At 42.2% G+C, this 19,802-nt stretch overlaps 1 protein-coding gene across 2 annotated transcripts in view; it reads left to right on the top strand.

The window, feature by feature from the left end:
- The window catches only part of VWA3B (von Willebrand factor A domain containing 3B), a 209,078-nt gene that overhangs the window by 176,432 nt on the left and 12,844 nt on the right, over positions 1 to 19,802 (top strand). Inside the window, exons 20-22 of one of the 2 annotated variants that reach the window (XM_032877890.1) lie at positions 10,339 to 10,444; positions 17,136 to 17,260; positions 18,792 to 18,929. In XM_032877890.1, the coding sequence (XP_032733781.1) occupies positions 10,339 to 10,444; positions 17,136 to 17,260; positions 18,792 to 18,929 (369 nt within the window). Of the gene's footprint in view, positions 1 to 10,332; positions 10,445 to 17,135; positions 17,261 to 18,791; positions 18,930 to 19,802 lie in introns of both variants that reach the window. The other variant, XM_032877889.1, reaches the window with a different exon arrangement.

Raw genomic sequence — 19,802 nt, 5'->3', positions numbered from 1 at the left:
GTGCTCGGTACCTTGTAGGCATTCATAAATATTTGAATGAATAAGTGAAAGAATGAACAAGAGGAAGAGGTACAGTAAGAGAGAAAACATTTTCAGAGAAAGGTAATTCATGTTAGGTCCTTTTCATTCTTAGACAAGTGAGAAAGGCCACATGTTTGGAGCTTAGGAGAGAAGTCAGAGTTAAGGAGATAGTTTAGAGGTCATTTGAGGTACTGAGAGAAGAAGAGACAAGGGAAGGGATGGAGACAGGAAAGTTAGAGGAGCCGAGGGTTTGGGGTAGTGTGCATGAGGCGAGAGCCCAAAGAGAGGTGGGCAGAACCCTGGATCTGGAGTCACAGGCCTGAGTATAGTCTCACTGCTGCAAATTTCTAGCTCAGTGGCCTTACATAGGGCCCCTAAGCCTAGTTTTGTCATCTTTAAAATAGAAAAATCCCCTGCCTAAAAGTGGTTGTAAGATAAAGCGCATAGTATGCTCAGGGTGCGCAGCAGTCAGCACTCAGCAGTCAGTGCCCTCAGCATTGGTACCCGCTGTTGTTATAGCCATTCTTCTAAGTTTTTACTGAGGAGTTTTGAAAAGTCATACAGAAGGATGTCTCCAAGACATTTGAGTTGGCAAGAAGATCATTAGTGATCTTATGGAGAGTGTTTTCAGTAGAATTGTGGGAGCAGAAGCCAGTTTGCAGTGGGTGGAGAAGTGGGTAGACCTGAAGAAAGGATGTATAGGAAGTGAAGATTTGTTTTCCAGATCTTCAGAGGGAAGGAAAGGAGAGATAGGGTGAGAAACTTGAGGCATGAGCTGGAGTGAGAGAAGGCATTTAGTGTGCGTAATGGTATATTGATGGGTCCACTGCTGCCCCCTTCATGGTCAGGGGCTAAGGCTCTTCCTTCACTGCCCTGTCCCCACACCAGGTGTACAAAGTGCCACTGTCTGTTCTGGGAAGCATCCATGTGCCCAGGGCAGTTAAACACAGATAATGAATTGTGTGTGTGTGGAGGAAGGGGCTCATCCTTGGCATCTTATCTTCAGAGTTCTTTCTACTCTTGACATGGCCCTCAGCAATGGGATATTTTGTATATTCTTTTCTTTCTTTTTTTTTTTAAATTTTATTTATTATTTATTTGACAGACAGAGATCACAAGTAGGCAGAGAGGCAGGCAAAGAGAGAGGAAGGGAAGCAGGCTCGCTTCGATCCCAGGACCCTGGAATCATGACCTGAGCCAAAGGCAGAGGCTTTAGCCCACTGAGCCACCCAGGTGCCCCTGTATATTATTTTATTAAAATGATACTTCTCCTCACCATGTATGTTGTATTATGAGATATTTTAATTCTATTTCTGCCATGCCCCACTGGTTTGACTTTAATGGCCCACTAATAGGTCTCTATCTCCTGTTGTGAAAAATATTGGTTGGGACCAAAGCTCAAGACTGCAAGGGCTTGTGAGACCCTGGGGTGAAGATTCATCACAGATGAAAGTCATTTTTACTGATTTGTATATAAATATAGTCTGATTATAACTTCTTCTGGCAAAGGCCAAAGCTTTTGATCAATGATAGTAAATTGGAGTGCAAGAAACTATCTGTTATTTATTAAGATCTGCTAGAGTTTATTGATAACGTGTAGCAAAAGGTGTTCAAAGTTTGTTAGGAATGAGGATCCAATTGGAAATGACCACACACAGTCAGAAGGGAGTGGCCAGTGGTCACTTTGGCACACTTGGTCCACACCACGGTGTGTTATGGAGTCTGGATGTCTTTGGTTCTTTGATACGTAGTCACCCCACTGATTCCTGAGTTTGGGGGAGCTTTGTGATTTTTCTGTTGGTGAGGATCAGATGTGGGGAGAAGTAGCTTCATATGTTGGTGTTGCTTTGACTGCAGTCTTTTGCTGGCCCCTTGATCAAACCTGAGGGGAGAACCATTATTCCACCTGCTCTGCCCACCATGGTCACATTCTGTGCTTGACTGAAGAATTGCTTACCCTATTTCCGTAACCAACTAGCTTTGTGGTATCCCCAGACATAGGTGCTTGACTCACCGACCACATAATGAAAGGAAGAATCTGAAGTTGGAAATCTTAAATTCCCCTTGAAAACTCTCTTTCCTCATACCCCTCTTATTACCATGACTGCAAACTTCACCATCATTGGCCAATCAGAACTGTGCTATGGTGGAAATCACCACTGGGCATCTGACTTGTAATTAACCTTCCATGGTTCTCCCTGGGCCCCTGGTCAGTCAGCCCAGCCATGCTATCCTACAACATTTCCTTACTACGTAAGGATTATTTTCCACATCCCTTAGGACCCAGGACCAGAAAGATGCAATAGGCTCTCCACATTTATAACCTTGACTGCCTTGGAAAATTTGGAGGCAGAAAATCTTGTGAAGCATCTATAAGCAACCCTAATAGGGGTCTTAGAAATGTGTCCACACAGCTGGCCACCCATGGTTATGTCTCCAAGTTGTGCCTGGTAAGAATCTAGAATCCATGGTCTTTAGGAATGATGTATTGAGTGCTCCATTCTTTGAAAAACTATCTGGGAGAAATAGTGCTGGGGAAGACATAGAAATAGGCTGGGTGAGGTGGAACAGGGACAATGAGGGGAGGTGAGAGACCATTTGGATTGGAAAACATTGTTGGAAAAACAATGACTTTGATACTGTATAGGAGAAAGTTGGTTGGAAAGATTTAGAGAGAAATTTCTTTGAGTTGTATAAAATAGAGTCAGAATAAGTAGAGCTGTTACCTTTGCTCCCAAATAATCATTGGACCTGTTGTCATTCTTGCATTTTACAGTTCTTAATATTTCCTCTTTAAAGGGAGGAGAGAGGCCTCCCACAATTAACCCTTTACAACTATTCAGCCTTCCTCATTCCACTAGAAACGCTTGAGTCTGTTCTGCTGATACTGGAGTCTGGCAGGAAGACTGACTTTCTGGTGACTGTGAATTGTCCTTCAGCAGCACATAAGATCTCCTGACGTGAGGGTGGAGAATTAACAAGTCTGTGTTGGGCATCAGTGATGTTGCCATCACAGAAAGAATGGCACATGCACATTCAGACCAGCACCGTGGAGGTAACTTAGTGCGTGGAAAAGAGACCCCAGATGGGTTCCTGAGGGAGGGTGTTAGGAGATGTGGCCCAGTGAGGCTGAAGTGTCAGAGCAAGGTGCACTGATGGGACAGGAGAGGGTGCTGAAGGGAGAGTGCTGCCAGCCTCATGATTGTGTCCCAGTTAGCTGGGGTCTTAAAGGAGAGAATCTCACTCGGGAATACCAGTCAGTGGAGGGACTTGAAAGAAGGGAAGAGAAACTCCCACCAACTTTAAATATTATCTAAAAAGTTTTCTGCCTAGGATCCGATATTCAGGAGTGGGAAGGTGGGTATCAGCTCTAGGGAATCCCTGAGGTGACAGAAATCACAGATGGTCTTTTCATTCTAAAGCTGAAGACAAGCCTCCCTGCTGGAGGTTTTAGCTGGGCAGACCTCAGCATTGTCCTGCCACTAGGTTTTTTCTCATAGGCATAAATTCTACCCTCAGCAGGTTTAGGAATGGTCATTGACCTCCCCATCTGGAGGAGAACTGAGTGTGGAGGGCTTATCAGTAGGATCCAGGCAGGAAACAGAATCCCGTTCAGTCAATTCAAGTGAAGAAATGTTAATGAAGGGAGTGTTCATAGAGGTGGATGTAGGTCTAAGGCAGCCAGTGGGATTCGGGACCCCCAGTGACTAGCAAGAGCAGGAAGTTCTCATCACTCCTAGTCTTGAAAGGGTGGAAGGAAATGATGCTCCTGGAGCCCCATGAGAGCTAAGTCTACTAGCAGGAGTGGAGGTAGTTTTAGAGAGACAAAGGGCAGGGAAGGAGCATGGAACAAATACCCCAGTCTTTTCTCTTGCTGCTGCCCTCAGACCTCCCGCCTGCCATTGGCTCACCCTGTCCAGAAGCCGGGCAGCAGGAAAAATAAATCAGGTGATGTCACCCATGGAGGTCAGCTGCCTGGGGCATGGAGCAGGACAGGGCAGAATGGATAATGGAGGAAGATGGGTGGACCAGAGTAACCAGCACAGAGATGTGTTGAAAAGTTTTCTTAAAGACCCAGCACTTACTTTTGTTCTGTAGCCTTGACTGAGAGATGTATCTATATACAGTAGATAGCTGGTTGTGGTCCACACTCCAGGCAGTGACACAGAAGTGGCTCCGGTCTATGGCTTTCGTTCATCTCCAGAATAGCAACATGCAGATAACTGAGTCACTAGCATCTGAATTACAGCTTACAAGGCTGTGGTAATTTTCAGATTTAACTATTTAAAACATTTCGAATGTTTCTCTTTGATGTTCTTCCTGAAAGAGCAATGAAGAAATAGTCCCTGATAAGATGTTAACAAGTTGCTCTTTACTTGGGAAATAATTTTATGCGGCATCTAATGCATATATATTAGGTTCTTTTGCCACTGCCAAAGAAAGAAAAAGAAAGGGAGGGGGGAGAAGGAGGAGAAGAAGAAAAGAAAATTCATTTTTTTCCTTACAAAAGCCCTTTGAGTTGCTACTGATTAACATTTATTGGAGATTTTCCTTTCTGAGTGGTTAACTCCATAGCCCAGCATGGCCCTGTATTGGGGAGCAGAGAATGATTTGGGGCAGAAAAAAATTATTTAGTAGTAGTTTCAAAATAAGATTTGGAGCCAAAGACTAGTTTGAGTTAAGTTGTAGAAATACATGGAAAATCTTAAAGCATCAAACATTTAGTAACTTCACTGTCTCCACCAATGCAAACCTGAAAGCATGACCTTGAAACTAAATAATAAATGAAAGGAAGGTGATACCATTTTGGATCCTGTTCTACATCATCTGGTAACTAAATCTGATGAGGAAATGAATTGGATTCTCTGAATTTTGGAAACAAGGCAAAATCAAATTACCCAGTAGACAGCATCCCCACTGCCCATCTGACTTCCTCACGGAGACTGGCATGCAACTACTCTCATACACCTAAACCTAGAAATATGTTGCCTTATTAATTGCTAGCATTTTTGTTTTCACTCTCTACCCCTTCTGACTCTTGTCCTCCATAGATTTCTTTGCAAAATAAGTCAGACAAGGACCAGTACCATATGATTTCACTCATACATGGAATTTAGGAAACAAAACAGACGAAATAGGGGAAGGAAAAATAAAGTAAGATGAAAATTAAGAGGGAGGCAAACCATAAGAGATGCTGAAGTCTAGGAGATAAATTGAGGGTTGCTGGAGTAGGGAGTGGGGAGGTAGGATTAATTGGGTGATGGGCATTAAGGAGGCACCTGATGTAATCAACATTGGTTTTATATGCAACTGATGAATCACTAAATTCTAGCTCTGAAACTAATAGAAAAGGGGAAATAACCCCCAAAACTCAATGACCTGTTTATATTTTAGGTGTGCATAGGTGAAGGCATGCCAGGAAAAGAATAGGGCTGTACAGTGTCTGTAAAGTCTTTGGCAGGATTCAAAAATTAGTGACACGTTGTCTTTCTGGAAAGGTGCTGTCAACATTGTGGCTGAAGGAATGGTGCGTCTAGCTGCCCTTACTGATATCCTTCCATCCTGGCAAACCAATGCTCTATTTCTATGACCAGTGGAATGAACCATTGTGCTAAAGCTGGCCCCATAGGTTTGTTTTCCCTTGGCTGTTCTACTTAATCTGTGGTGTAGCTGAATTGATTTGCAGTGATATGAACGAACCATCGAGTATACAGTGAATCGTTCTTTCCAGAACCCAAACTGTACACGTTGTGGAAACAATCAGAAATGAATTATTGCCAAGAGTAGTAACAGTTGGACACAAAAGCAGAGTGAATGTGTTTAGTATTGTAATGGTCCTTTCAGGTGAACCCATAGGTTAGGTATATGAGTGATCTGAAGGTAGTTGATACTTTTCAGCCACTTAGAAAGGCATGTTCTTAGGTGTCCTTTTCAGTGTGTGAAAAATGAACATCATAGTACTCTGTGTTGCTACTGTTCATTGTTGTTGCCCATGCAGGGAAGGTCTTCACAGAGTGAATGGCAGTTCTATATTAGATGAGTTGGGGAGTGAGTGACAACTATAGAGAAAAAAGAGCTCTGATGATTTCAGGCCATTGACTTCACAGATTTGTACCTATGAAAATGTAGAAAAAATTTTTACCAGTTAGCTTCTGGATAGGATATTGAGAAAATGAATATTTGGAATCTAGAGATAAAGGGGGCTAGTTACATGGTGTGATTATACTCATTTAGAGTTTTTAAAGGAATTTTAAATATGTCTAGGCATAGATTCTAGTAAGTGGCTTGTCTGTTATAGTGATGAAATCTGAAGGGGAGGTTGCCCTTCTGGGATCAACATGGACATCTTTTTGGAAATCAGGGTGTTATCCATCTGGAGGTGGAGAGGCTGTGTGGTGACCTCCATGGTTGCTCGGTCTGTGATGTGGCCACTGTGGCATGAAGCAAGGTGGCTTTGTAAGTTAAACTGTATGTGGAGGTGAGGTTTTTGCAACAGCTGATTTAACTTGGCATGTTCCAGATTCTAAATTCTGTGTGATAAGAATACTTTACATGGAGTCTTCCACTGAGGAAATGATTGTAGGAAACTGTAGTGTGGACATCTCTTTGGAGTATTATGATGGTTTTTATGAGGGAATATTGTGCTGCTCACATTCCTGGTTCTGGTTGTTGTAGTCCCCTTATGTTATAAAAACTGCAACAAAAATATCATGCTAGAGTCCCTGTCTTGGTATACACATGGTCTGACAGTTTCTCCAGTAATGCAGAAAAAGGTCTAGTAAGGCCTAGATTCTTCTGGACAGAAATATAGAATTAGAAGATGTTAAAGCCATAAAGTCTGTACCATCTCTTTGCTTATCCAGAAATTGAAGTCCAAAAAGTTAAAAGATTCTCCAAAGTCACACAGCCAGCTGGGCAGCTGTTGGTCCTGTTTCTCCTGTCTCGTGGTCCGGTCCCTGCCCATTAAGGCCATTTCAGACTGCACTAGGTCATTCTGAAGCTCCTGTGGGAAGGACTATTAGGTTTCTCCTCTGGCTGAAAGCTCAGGAACAGACAGGTAACAGTTGCCACCTACCAGTGATGTTGGGTCATTCTCTTTGGCGTAATAACTGCATCAGTAAAAATAGAAATTACAGGAGGATGGACTCCAGCAAAATCTGTTGGAAATGGAGCATCATACCAGAAGGGTGGTATTCAGTTTACATTTTGTATCCATGGCTGCATAGGTGTGAAGTCTTGTTCATATCCCACAGTTCTTCAAGAGACTTTAACCCTTTTGTTCAGAATTTCTTCACTTCTGAGGCCCTGACTCTGTTTTCCTCTCCCCTGCAGTAAACCATACCCCAACTTCTTTTGATGAACCTAAAAAGCATCTCTCAACAGATCCAAGTGATAGATGGCTGCAACAGAATCCAGTAACATCAAGGCACCGGGGAAATGAGCCCAAACTGTATTGACCACAAATAATGACCCAACAGCAAATTGTGTTCAGACTATCTGAAGTTATTTAAATGTTTATAGTCAATTGTTTCATAAATTAGAGACTTCCTTAACTGAAGACCTGTATATGCTCATAAAATATGCATTGAATACTTTATTTGAGATACAGTAATAGCATTGCAAAGAAGTAACTCAAAAGCACGTGGAAGCACTTTGTATTGGCTTTGTATCATGGAGGGGAGGGGCGTTTGATGGTCTGTGAAAAGAAAGCAGGTGGAGAATGATGTCATGGGGACACTCTGATTAGGATGGAGGACAGATTTCTTTGAGAAACCCAAGAATTAATAAGTTAATAGGAAAATTTTTTTTAAGATTTTATGTATTTATTTATTATTTGAGAGAGAGAGAGAATGAGAGAGAGAACATGAGGGGGGAAGGTCAGAAGGAGAAGCAGACTCCATGTGGACCAGGGAGCTCGATGTGGGGCTTGATCCTGAGATTCCAGAATCATGGCCCGAGGCAGTTGCTTAACCAACTGAGCCACCTAAGTGCCCGCTCAGGAAAATTTTTTAAAAATGAAAAAAAATCTAAGTTAAAATCTCCACAATTTCCATAATGTAGTGATTTGAGAAAAAGACCTGATTTTCATACTGTAAAATTTACCTACTTCAATTCAGTAATTTTTAGTAAAACTGATAGAGCTGTCAGCCATCACCAAAATCCTACAAATTCACTCTTTTTCCACATCATTTTGGCACTTTTAGTTTCACTCTCTTCATTTCCACAAAAACCCACAAAACAAAAAAACGTGTTGAGATTTTGATATGAATTACATTGGAGCTATGGATCTGTTTGGGGAAAGTGGCTATATTAACAATATTAAGTTTTCTAATCATGAATGTATTATGGCACTTGTTCTTTCTTCAGTTTCTCATAGTAGTGTTTTATAGTTTTCAGCATATAAGTCTTTCACAAATTTTGATAAATTTATTCCTAAATATTCTATTGTTTTTCATGCTGTCATAAATGAAATTCTTTTTTTAACTTTATTTTCAGATTGCACATAGCTGGTCCATAGTTAGACAACTGATTTTATTTTCCTGTATTTGTCTTGTATCATGATATCCTACTGAACTTGCTAATTAATTCTAGTAGTTGTTGGGTGGATTCCCTAGTTTTCCACATAGAAGATCATATCATTCATAAATAAAGACAGCTTTATTTATTCTTTTCCAATCTGGATGCCTTTTCTTGCCTGTTTGCACTGGCTGGAACCTCAAGTACAAAGTATAGGGTACCTTTCCTTGCTTCTTAAGGCAGAGTACCTTTCCTTGCTTCTGATCTTAAGGAGGAAGTCATTCAGTCTTTCACCATTAAGGATCATGTTTGATGTAGGCTTTTCATAGATGGTTTTCACCAAGTTGAGGAAGTTCCCTTCTATTCCTAGCTTGTTGAGAGTCTTTAAAGGATGATGGATTTTGTCAAGTGCTCTTTCTCCGTGCATGAAAATAATATGGTAAATTATCCTTTGTTCTAGTAATAAGGTGTAACACATTGATTTGTGGATGTTAAATCAGCTTTGCATTCCTGGGATATTTGGTTGTTGTGTACAATCCTTCTGTATGTTGCTGGATTTATTTGCAGACCTGTTTTTGCATCTATATTCATGAGGAATATAGGTCTGTACTTTCCTTTTCTTGTATCTTTGTCTGGTTTGGTATTGGGGTAATACTTGGCCTTTCCTTCTCTAATGTAAGTGCTCTTCCCAGTAATTTCTTGTTTCCTAGGGTTCATCTTCCAGCATTGGTCCTCACGTTTATTAGGAATTAAAAATAATGACTGTTCTGGATGATGTATTGGAAGCTTTGGGATTTTAGAGGGAGTGGAGGGTAGTGGAGATTGGGTCTTTCTATTTTGGTCAGCTCAACAAGCACAGAAAATAAGATTTTAGAGTTAGACTCTACAAATCACGGTGATGCTACCAGTTTCTTCATGTAGTGGACACAATGTGACATTCACTTCAAGCCTTGAGTCATATGGTACCATTTGGAAATTACAGAGTGGTCCTTTCCTTTGCTTTTTCTGAAATTGCCTGGGGATAAAGTCTTTTCGGAGAGATTATAACTGAGCTGGGCTTTGGACAAAATATTTGAATAGGAAGGACCTTGCTCATTTTAAAAAATCATTCTCCTCTATGTTCTTCAGATTGTATCATTTCTGTTGATTTGCTTTCAAGTTTCTTTCTTCTGTCATGTCAGTTCTGCTATTAAGCCCTTCCAGATACTGTGTTTTTTACTTCTAAGATTTTCATTTTTTTATATTTCTCTGCTGAAAATAACTACCTTGCCATTCATTTCAAGAGTATGCAGCCACATGGACCATGATTATAATTGCTGATTTAAAATCTTTTTCTGATTATTCCAACACCTGGGTCACCTCAGTATTGTCACCTATTGATCGCCTTTTAACTTGAGAATTAGTCATATTTGCTTGCTTTTTAAAAGTATGTTGTATTTTGGATTGTGTACTGGATATATTGAATATTGTGTTTTAAGACCCTGGATCCTATTTAAATTCTCTGGAAAAGGGTCACCTTTTTTGTGTTTTAACAAAATTTAATTGAGTCTAGACCTCAAGTTCTTCTCACTTTTTATGGTCATTGGTTCCCATATAATAGTTCATATGTCAGTTTTAATAGCCTATTCCTAATAATATAGAACGTATTCAGAGTGATTACCAAAGTATATGGATGATCTATAATTTTTGAAAGTGAGATTCTCAATAGAGAATCCCAAGTTACTCTGTATCTGTGATTTTTTACTGTCTGTGTTGATTTTTTAAAATCAATTATTAATGTTTTATATTTTTTAGCAACAGAAACCTCAAGGAAATCCAACAAAGAAAACTAAGTCAAAAAAATTGGATCCCCTCAAAGGCCAGAAAGTTATCGCAAGATGTGATGAAAATGGCTTTTACTTTCCAGGTAGATACTTTATTTTGTAAGATTCCTTTGTTAAATAATATGATATCAGGGACCCAAGGTTCTCAAACTGTGCTTTCCCCAGAACACTAATATTTCATGAGCTGTATTAAGGCATTCCACTTCTAAAATGAAATGATGATGGGGTTTCTACCTATGTTTCTGAGGGGTAATAGCCAGAAAATAAATTTAATCTTTCATTTGTTCAGTAAAATAATTTTACTATACATCTGCTATTTTCTATGAATGTAATATTCCTAAAGTGCTGGTCTAGTGTAGACCAGCAGATGAAAATTCTTGTCTTTGTGGAACTTACATTCTAGTGAGGGAGATAGAGAAGCAAGCAAATACATACAATATGTAGTGTGTCAGATACAGTGTTGTAGAGAAAAATCAAGCTACAAAGGGAACTGAGAGTGTCAGGGTAAAGGCTGCAATTTTAAATACAGTGGCCAATGAAGAACTGCTTGGGAAGGTGATGTGTGAATAAGGAGGAGGAGCAAGCCATGAAATTATATGTGGGGAGAGAGTTCTTTGTTATTGTATTTTTTTAAAGATTCATTTTTTTTTTTTTTTTGAGAGAGAATGTGAGTATGAACGGGGAAGGGGGAGGGACAGGGGGCTGCGCAAGTGGGAGAGAAAGACTCCTCAAGCGGACTCCCCCCTGATCACAGAGCCTGATGTGGGACTTGATACGGGGCTTAGTCCCAGGACCCCAAGATCATGACCTGAGCCGAAATCAAGAGTTGGATGCTTAACCTGCTGAGCCACCCAGGTACCCTTTGGGGAGGAGTTCTAAGCAGAAGGAACAGCAGTACAGAGTCCTGAGGCTGGAGTCCATATGGCATGTTGGTGAAAGAGGCCAGTGTGGCCAGATCCAAGAGCTTTTCCCAAAAGTTTTTGGGATATGTGATCCTGAAGGAACCAGCCAGGAGCAGTTCAAGTGAGAGCTTTGTGGACAGTGAAAATAATATGTATCTAGAGGTGGAGACAAACATTTTCTATCTGGAGAAATAAAACAGATTATGACTGGAACCTAGAATGCAAAGAAACAGTAGAAAATAATAAAGGTCTTCAGGGAGGGAAGTATGGGACCATTCATAAAAGGTCATGTTAAGAAGTTTGGACTTGAACTACCTGGGTGGCTGAGTTGGTTAAGCGACTGACTTTGGCTCAGGTCATGATCCTGGAGTCCCGGGATTGAGTCCCACATTGGGTTCTCAGCAACATGGAGAGTCTGCTTCTCCGTCTGACCCTCTCCCCTCTCATGCTTTCTCTCACTCTCTCTCTCTCAAATCAATAAATACAATCTTTAAGAAAAAAGAGAAGTTTAGACTTTATTGAGGAGCCACATGGAAAGCAGAGAAAAACATAATCATCCTTGAAGTCCACAGAAACTCCCCCACCATGTTGTGTGAAGAGTGGATACAGAGTAGGTTGGAATGTCCCCCAGGTCCCTGTCTCGGGCCATATGGTAGATAGTGGTACGTGCAGGAGATGTTCGTATGCACAGGAATATAATGATGTGCCTGCGGTGTAGGGGATTGTAGATACACTACGTATGTGTTGATATCTCAGAAATCTCTCCAGGCAGGTTTCCTCTTGAGACTCTAGACCCCTATTTCTAATTGCTTCCAGTTGCTGAAGTTGTCAGAAAAGCAATTAGAGATAAGGTCTAGAGTCTCAGGAGGAAATCTGTCTGGAGAGAGATTTTTGAGACATCAACACATAAGTGTCATTGATATGGGAAGGGCCTGTAGGGAAGAGAAAGCTTTGAGGAAGCTCCATGGGGCAGAAAGCTGATACTGTAGAAACATAGCCAGTCTTGGGTAGGCATTATCTGTCAAACACCAGTTAAAAGAATCTTTTTTTTTATTAATTAAATTTCCTTGAATCTTTTTAAGTGGGAAAAAATACTTCAGCAGGAGTTTTGGTTCCAAGCAGGTATATGTGGAGAACTGACAGCTAGGACATTTTCTTTTGAAATTCAGTAGATGTGCTTTGGAGCTGACTGGAGAGTAATTAAATATGGATGGGAGCATTCTAGATGAGCTCATAGGCCAAGGCACAAAAGTCTTCTTTGCAAGAGCAGGGCCCAGAAACCTCTTTCTTTGGGACCCAGATTTGCTGGGTAGTGATTATGGAGAGGGGAGCACCTCTGCTTGATTTTTTTGAATTGGAGCCCCAGAGAGGGGTCTGAGGTTAATTTGGCAGTTGAATGGAAATGCAGGAAAGGACTGGCTTCCAGCTGGCTGCATTAGAGTTTGGGATTAGTTCACTGGCCAGGGTCCTGGAGAAAAGTAGAAAGGCTCAAACTTTTCCTCCATGGTGTCATTCTCATGTGATAAGAAGTGCCAAAACCTACTGCCTCCAGTCTGGGGAAGTTGAGGAAGCAGGTAACACCATGGCCACGTGCAATTCCTGAGATCATGTCAGCAATCGTTATTGCCCTGTTCTGTTTTGTTTTGTTTTTCTTTAAATATGCAACTAGAGGCAGAGAGTGCACGCCACCAACAGTTGGGATCTGGCGGTTTGAGAATTTTTAGTTTGTGGCTGTGATTAAACTCAAATAAGTCTGTGTGAAGGAAATACACATTTGAATTTAGTCATATGATCAGTAATTTGGATTAGTGGCTAGTTAGCAAATACTGACTCAGACAAATTAAATGATCATGCTGTGTTCCTGGATGTACTTTGATTTTGTTTCCCTCTTCTCCCCTAAAGTCAGTGCATCTTTAATTGGGAATTTCAACCCAACTCACACAGAGTTTTTTTTTATAAAAAAAAAAAATTTCAAACTTATAGAAAAGTTGCAAGAATAATAGAACTTTTATATACTTTTTAACCCAACTCTGTCAATGATTAACTTTTGTCATGTGTATTTTACCACATTTATCATTTTATTTTATCCTTCTTCTCTCTACTCACCTCCACACATACACATTTTCTGAACTATTTGAGATTAGGTAACATCATCATGCCCCTTTACTCCTTAATGCATCAGTCTGTATGTCCTAAGAACACAAGGCTATTGTCTTAACATAATCATAATAAAGTAATAAAATCCAGGAAATTTAGCACTATTATACTACTTTTTACTTGTATATTTCAGTTTTGTTAATTGTCTCAATTAAGGCTTTATATTTTTTGTCTCTAGAATAGGTCGAGTCTGGAACCATGTTAATATTGAGTTAACACATCTCCTTAGTCTTCTTTAACCTAGAATTATTTTCTAGCCTTTCCTGTCATTTCTTATGACACAGATATTATTTAAGAACAAGATCAATTACTTTATAGAATGTTCCTCAGTTACCTTAAGCTCAGAGTGTGCATTCCTGGCCACTTTCCTACCTGTGATGGCATGATGTCATGTCCCTCTCAGGGCCTCCCATCCAGAGGCACATGATGTCCCTCAGCCTCTTTAGTGACACTGCTAGAGATCGCCTGGTCACTGTGCATTACTGTTACCTCCCTTGTAAAAAAAAGAAGGCCAAACAGAGACTTGTGGAGAACCGCATGATATTCATCAGTGACACCTTTTTTGATAACTTTTGCTTGGGGCCTGCTAAATACTTCTAATGAAAAATATCTGGCTTTGAAATGTATCTCAGTAGTAGGTGGCTTTGAAGGACTTGGATCAGAGTGTTTCTCGCTTCAGGCCAGGTCCACACTGGAGCAGAGCTAGCCCGGTTGTTGCTGTCATTGTTGGTGGTCGGGGCAGGGATTTCTGTACGGCTGACTCTCTTCCAGAGTCAGTGTGGAATATCTAATTAAGGAGTGACTGAGTTGTTCAGAATGGAAGTGACAGGCCGAGTCTGGCTTATCAGGATGCTGAAAGGCACGGAGGAAGACACATTTCAAAACATTATTTTAAGTCATTATTTGCGGGAATTTGCTCCTCCTTCCTCTTCTTCAGTGAAAAGAAGCATTTGCATCAGGAAATCCATGTTAATGAAAAGTCTGAGTTGCAAAATTTCTGCACTATGCCCCAGAAACAGGTTACAATGGACGAAAAAGGCAGGCAGGTGGCAGAGGCAGGGGAGGAGGAACTGAATACCTTTCCAGGTGTCATGTTTTAGGGTCAGAAAATCCCAAGTTTTTATTTACTTGAAGTCTGCCTTTTTCCTCTACCAGCCCTGTGACTGAATCCGCAAAGTTCTCTGAGCCTCAGTTTCTTTAACCTCCTGAATGAAATGAAAACAATTAGAACCCCCATAAGCTTGTGGTGTAGATTAAATATGGTAATGTACAGTATTTTCTAAATTAGAAACTGTGAATTGCACGTGAAGAGTTGTTCTCTCATCCCATGAGATAGCTTCTCTTGAGAGAGAGAAACAACTTCCGTCCTCTTCTGGGGGTCGAAGGAGGGGTTTGCAATTCAAAATCTTCAACAGCAGTTTAAAAACCTTAACAGAAATTCAGAAAGGCAAAAATTAGCCCAGGGGACTAGAAACGAAACCTCTAAGGCTGAAGGAAGGAGAGAATATGATGAGTAGATGTCCAAGATGACTGTCAGTGGAGTGGGGCAGGTGGAGGGGCTGCTTTCGGTGGAGCAAAGCTAAAGCCTTTTTCAGGAGACGGAATTTAAGCGAGGCTGTGCGTATCAGAAAGTTAGACTGGAGGTAAAAGAGAAATTCCTGTCTGAAGTGAAGACTGAGAACTATTCCCACGTCTTTCACAAAATGACTGGACCTACCTGCTTGGAGTATTTCTGCGGTCTTCGACCACTGAGAATGGGCCTCATTTTGGCAGAGGGGCTCAACAGAGGTCCATTCCCTATTCTCCAGCCTGAATACAGGAGAGCCCTCTGGCTAAGGTGGGGGCCCAATCTGTACCCAAGGAAAGTTACTGGGATCGACAGGCCTCCACTGGGAAAAAGCTCAGGCCCCTGAATTTGTTCCCAGAGACATTTCAGAGCCAGGAGACACAGTCTCACCTCTCTGGGGGTGAGGACAAAGAGAAACTGCAGCATAAGGGAAAACAGAATTAGATGCTGGTCCCGAATCAGGACCTAGAAACTCCTTAATTAGATGGAGAAGGAGCAAATGCAGAGGCTGAGCCATAATTCAACAGGCCAACTCGTGGTCCTCAGCCAGCCAGCAAGGCTGTCCACACAGCGAGGCTGGTTCTAACATCAGCCTGGGAGACACTGTACTAATTTCTGCAGGTGAACAAAGGCTCATTTCTGCAGAGCTTGTATGAAGAAGAAAACAATGGAAGGACCTAAAAAGAGGTGTTGTAACATACGAAAAAGTCTAGATCTAATCATGTGGGGCAGGGGTGGGCAGGGTTTTTCTGTGAAAGACACATAGTAAATGGTTTAGATCATCCAGTCTCTGTCACCACTACTCCACTTAGGCAAACGACAGAAACCCTGCCTAGTAGGTTTATGAGTAGACTCTGCTAAGTCCCAGAGGCTGAGAATTTGAGGAGGATCACACGGACCAGTGTGGCCATCATGGCAGCCCAGGCCCTTCATTGTGAATCCTGGGAGGGGGTGTGGGGCTCGCCAGTGTATGGGATGTGAGCGTTCTCCTCAGTTAGGAGTGGTTCTTCATTGCTTGCCTAATAGGAAGTCTTTCTAAAAAGCAGTGTTTGTTTTTCTAATTAAAAGGATAAAGTCAGTTTATGGCAGGAAATGTGTGAATAATGTATAAAGAACATTTCAAAAACCAAACTGAACATTTTAATCCAATGAGAAAACACACATCAGTGGAACTGGTTTTTGTTTGTTGGGTGTATGTGTGTGTTTAAAAAAAAAAATTGTCATTTCTTTGGCCATTTGAAACAAGAGACATGAACTCAAGATGAAAAACACCAGCCATTTCTTTGCCACATCAAAGGCCATGGGATTTGGCCAAGGTAAGCGTGTGAGCTGGGGCAGCGGTGCCAGGCCCTGGTGTCATGGGAGCCCCGAGGGGACACACACATTTTTCTCTTGGAGTAGGAGTCTCACTGCAGCTTTACTTGCCTGGGGAAGTGTCCCTGTTAAAACTTCCCTTAATATCCCTTTATGATGGGAAAATACATCTCAACTAGGATAAGTGACAGAACATGTACACCTTAAAACAGGTGTGTTTTTTTTTTTTTTTTTCCTATTGTAATCATCCCTTTGAGTATAGCTAAAAGACAAGGAAACTTTTTGCATCTTTTTCCTTTGTTCCTTTTTTGGTAGTGCATTTTAGGGAAGCCAGGAGAAGTGTTCAGCCTAGTTAGCTTTTCATTTATCTGATATTAAATAAAAAGTTGATGATGGGAGTTCCTATTTTCTTTTACTTTCACAATTTAACAGTCTGATTTTCTATATGTGAGGAGTACAGAAGGAAATATGCCTAATGTAAGTAAATAAGGAAATTAGATGGTACGACGTACCCAGGAAGAGGATATTTGTTTCTAGGAATGATGTTCTTATCAGGATGTCTGCTGCTGTTTATGGACAGACAAGCTTCTGCACATTCTCTGGACTTCCAAGCTCAGTGGTGTCTAGACCAGGGCTATGTACTTCACCACTTTAAGTGAGTCAATCCCACCCAGTATGCAACGTACAGTATCCACTGTTACCTCCTGGAGACATCAAAGGGGCATGCTGATTTAAACAGGCAAAGTGTTATAAATTAGCCAACAAGATGGCATACGCCTAGGAGAATAGCCTTTATTTGTCTTCATATTATATTTTAAATTTGATTCCTTTCAGGGGTTGTGAAGAAGTGTGTGAGCCCCACCCATGCACTGGTGGATTTCAGGTACGGAGACACCAAGGTTGTGCCCACCTCGTTCATCACACCTATCGGGGGCGCCATGCCCTGCCCACTGCTCCAGGTACCTGCTACAGCCATCTTTTCTGGGGGCCCTTTCCACCATCCCCACGGTTGCAGATAACAGGATGGCGAGGCCACTGGTGGGCCTTTGTTGAACACCTAGTTGGGGTCCTCCAGGGAGCTTGTGTTTGTTCAGGAAAAGCAGTGACCCCTGTTTGTATGACCCCTTGCCCGACAACTTTTTTGCTCCACCTTGATCTGCTAACACCTTGTTAAGGGGGCGCCTGACTGCATAGACTTCCTTGTATTAGCCCCTGTGGCCCTTGTCAGCTTTACAGACAGTGATGGTCAGGGAAGAGAGCTTCTGTAACTGCTAACACCCTGGAAACTTAAACTGTGCAAGATTATATTAAAACCCATGTAAATGACAAGGGCAGAGATGGAGCTTTCCTTCATGCTGTAGTTAGTTATTGCCAGACCTTGATGCCACAATGCAGTTACACCTGAACGTGCATTCCATGGGTGAGCTGGCCTGCTGTGTTCTCATCTGCATATAAATCCATAGAAGCTGGGCCAAATGGGGGCCCATCCTTCCCAGCCCGCAGACCAAAGGGGAGACAGAAAGCCTCCCAGAGGGGTGCCTGGGTGGCTCAGTTGGTGAAGCATCTGCCTTCAGCTGAGGTCATGATCTCAGGGTCCTGGGATTGAGCCCCACATCGGGCCCTGCAGGAAGTCTCCTTTCCCTCTTCGGCTCCCCCTGCTCGTGTTCTCTCTCTCTCTCTCTCTGTCTCTGTCAAATAAATAAATAAATATATATACATATATATATATATATATATATATATATATATATATAGAAAGGGGATAAAAAAAACCAAAACCGAAAGTGAGCCTCCCAGAGGTCCAGCATTGGCGTTTCTTAGACAGCGGGAGCCAGGAGGAAAAGCACCCAATGAACACTCAGAGAATTCTACGAGGTTGTCTGTCAGCACCTCGCTGGCCAGACCCAGAGCCCCCTTCAGTCCACTTTTCCCCTAACTGTTGGTCTCGTCCATCTGACATGTGCCCAGCAATCTCTGTATGCCCCTTCATGAGATTTTCTTCCTGCTAGAAGTTGTCTCTTTGTAACTTTTGCCTGTGGATTTCAAGTGTGTGCTTTGGAACAACATTAAGCAAACCTGCTGCTTTCCGTTGTCTGGGTGACAGCCCTTCAGATCTATGAGGACACTCTTCCTCTCTCTCTTCCTGGTCTTTATGTGAAACAGGTTCATTCAACCAGTTTTTGTAGGCTATGGTTTCCAGACCTCTTGCCAGCCTGCTGGCTACCCCCAACCCCGGGATCCTTGTCAAGTGAAGAATTCCTGGGAAAACTGGGGCTCCCCTAAACCGATTGCAGAGTTCCAGGTGTGGCCCAGTGAACCTGGGGAATTTTGAAACTATTGACTCTTTCCTAGCCGAGAAAAAATGTGTATTTGAAATATAGCATTAGTTCTTGCTAATTACCTTGGAGTGTTTTTAAACAGGCTTATGTTGACATTGCTTATAAGATCTATAAGCAAAATATTTTCTATGATGTATGTTCTTTTCTACAGGTTGGAGATTATGTCTTTGCCAAAATTGTGATACCCAACGGATTTGACTTCTATGTCCCTGCCATTGTCATAGCACTTCCAAATCAGGATGTGGCCGATGATAAATTCTACACAGTTTTGAAGTGCAACAACCGGAGAGTAAGTTGACATTCCTTGAGGAAAGGGCTTTCTCACTAGGTGGAAAGTGGTTTCCCGCCCTTTTGGGCAGTGCCTCGCTCTTTGCTAACACCATCAGAGGTCCTGAAGGAATGACCTGCCTTGCCGCGCCTGTTCCCACTCCTTGTGGTTTGGATTCTGCCCACTCTGCAACACAAAATCTACCCTCACTGAGGCTGCCATGGCCTCCTAACTCCTTTATTGAATGGCCTTTTTGGCTGTCCTCCCACGTTTGACCACTGGGGAGGCTCACTCCAGTTCTTCACTATCCTCCCCAGCTTCTCACAGCCCCTTGCTCTCTCCTGTCCTTGCCTGCTGCTTCTCCACCTGCTCTGTTCCCCTCCCTGGCCTCCCTATGAATTTCCCTAAATGCTTTAGAAAGCCTCTTTATCAGTTTATAGATCTGCTGATGTCACTTGTCTGCCTGATGTCCCCTCCCCGCAACACACCACGTGCGCGTGCCTGCACTTCTCATTACCCTCAAGGAAAAGCCCAGCCTGAACCCGGCATGGCCCCAGCTCCCTGGAAGGCTCACTGCTTCCTGAATACAGTGGGCTTCTCTAAGCCCCTAGTCTTTCCGTCTTCCTGGACCACCCTCCCAACTTCTTTCCACAGAAACTCCTGTCACGGGAAAGACTCTGCCTACTGTCATGTCTTGCTGAGGCCCTAAGGGTTCCTCTGCACACTCTACTTTCCCCTTCCCACACTGGCTTCCTCACCAATGCCCAGTTCCCTAAAGGCAGGAACTGTGGCCTATTCATCTTTGTAGCCCCAGCACAGGCCTCTGATGAAGAGAAGGTTCTCAAAATTGCTTTTTAAATTACTTAATTGAATGACCTTTCTAATGGAAATGAC

Source organism: Lontra canadensis, unplaced genomic scaffold (genome assembly GCF_010015895.1).
Source record: "Lontra canadensis isolate GAN:19392208 unplaced genomic scaffold, GSC_riverotter_1.0 scaffold61, whole genome shotgun sequence".
Taxonomy (NCBI): domain Eukaryota; kingdom Metazoa; phylum Chordata; class Mammalia; order Carnivora; family Mustelidae; genus Lontra; species Lontra canadensis.
This window is presented reverse-complemented; position numbering and strand designations above follow the sequence as displayed.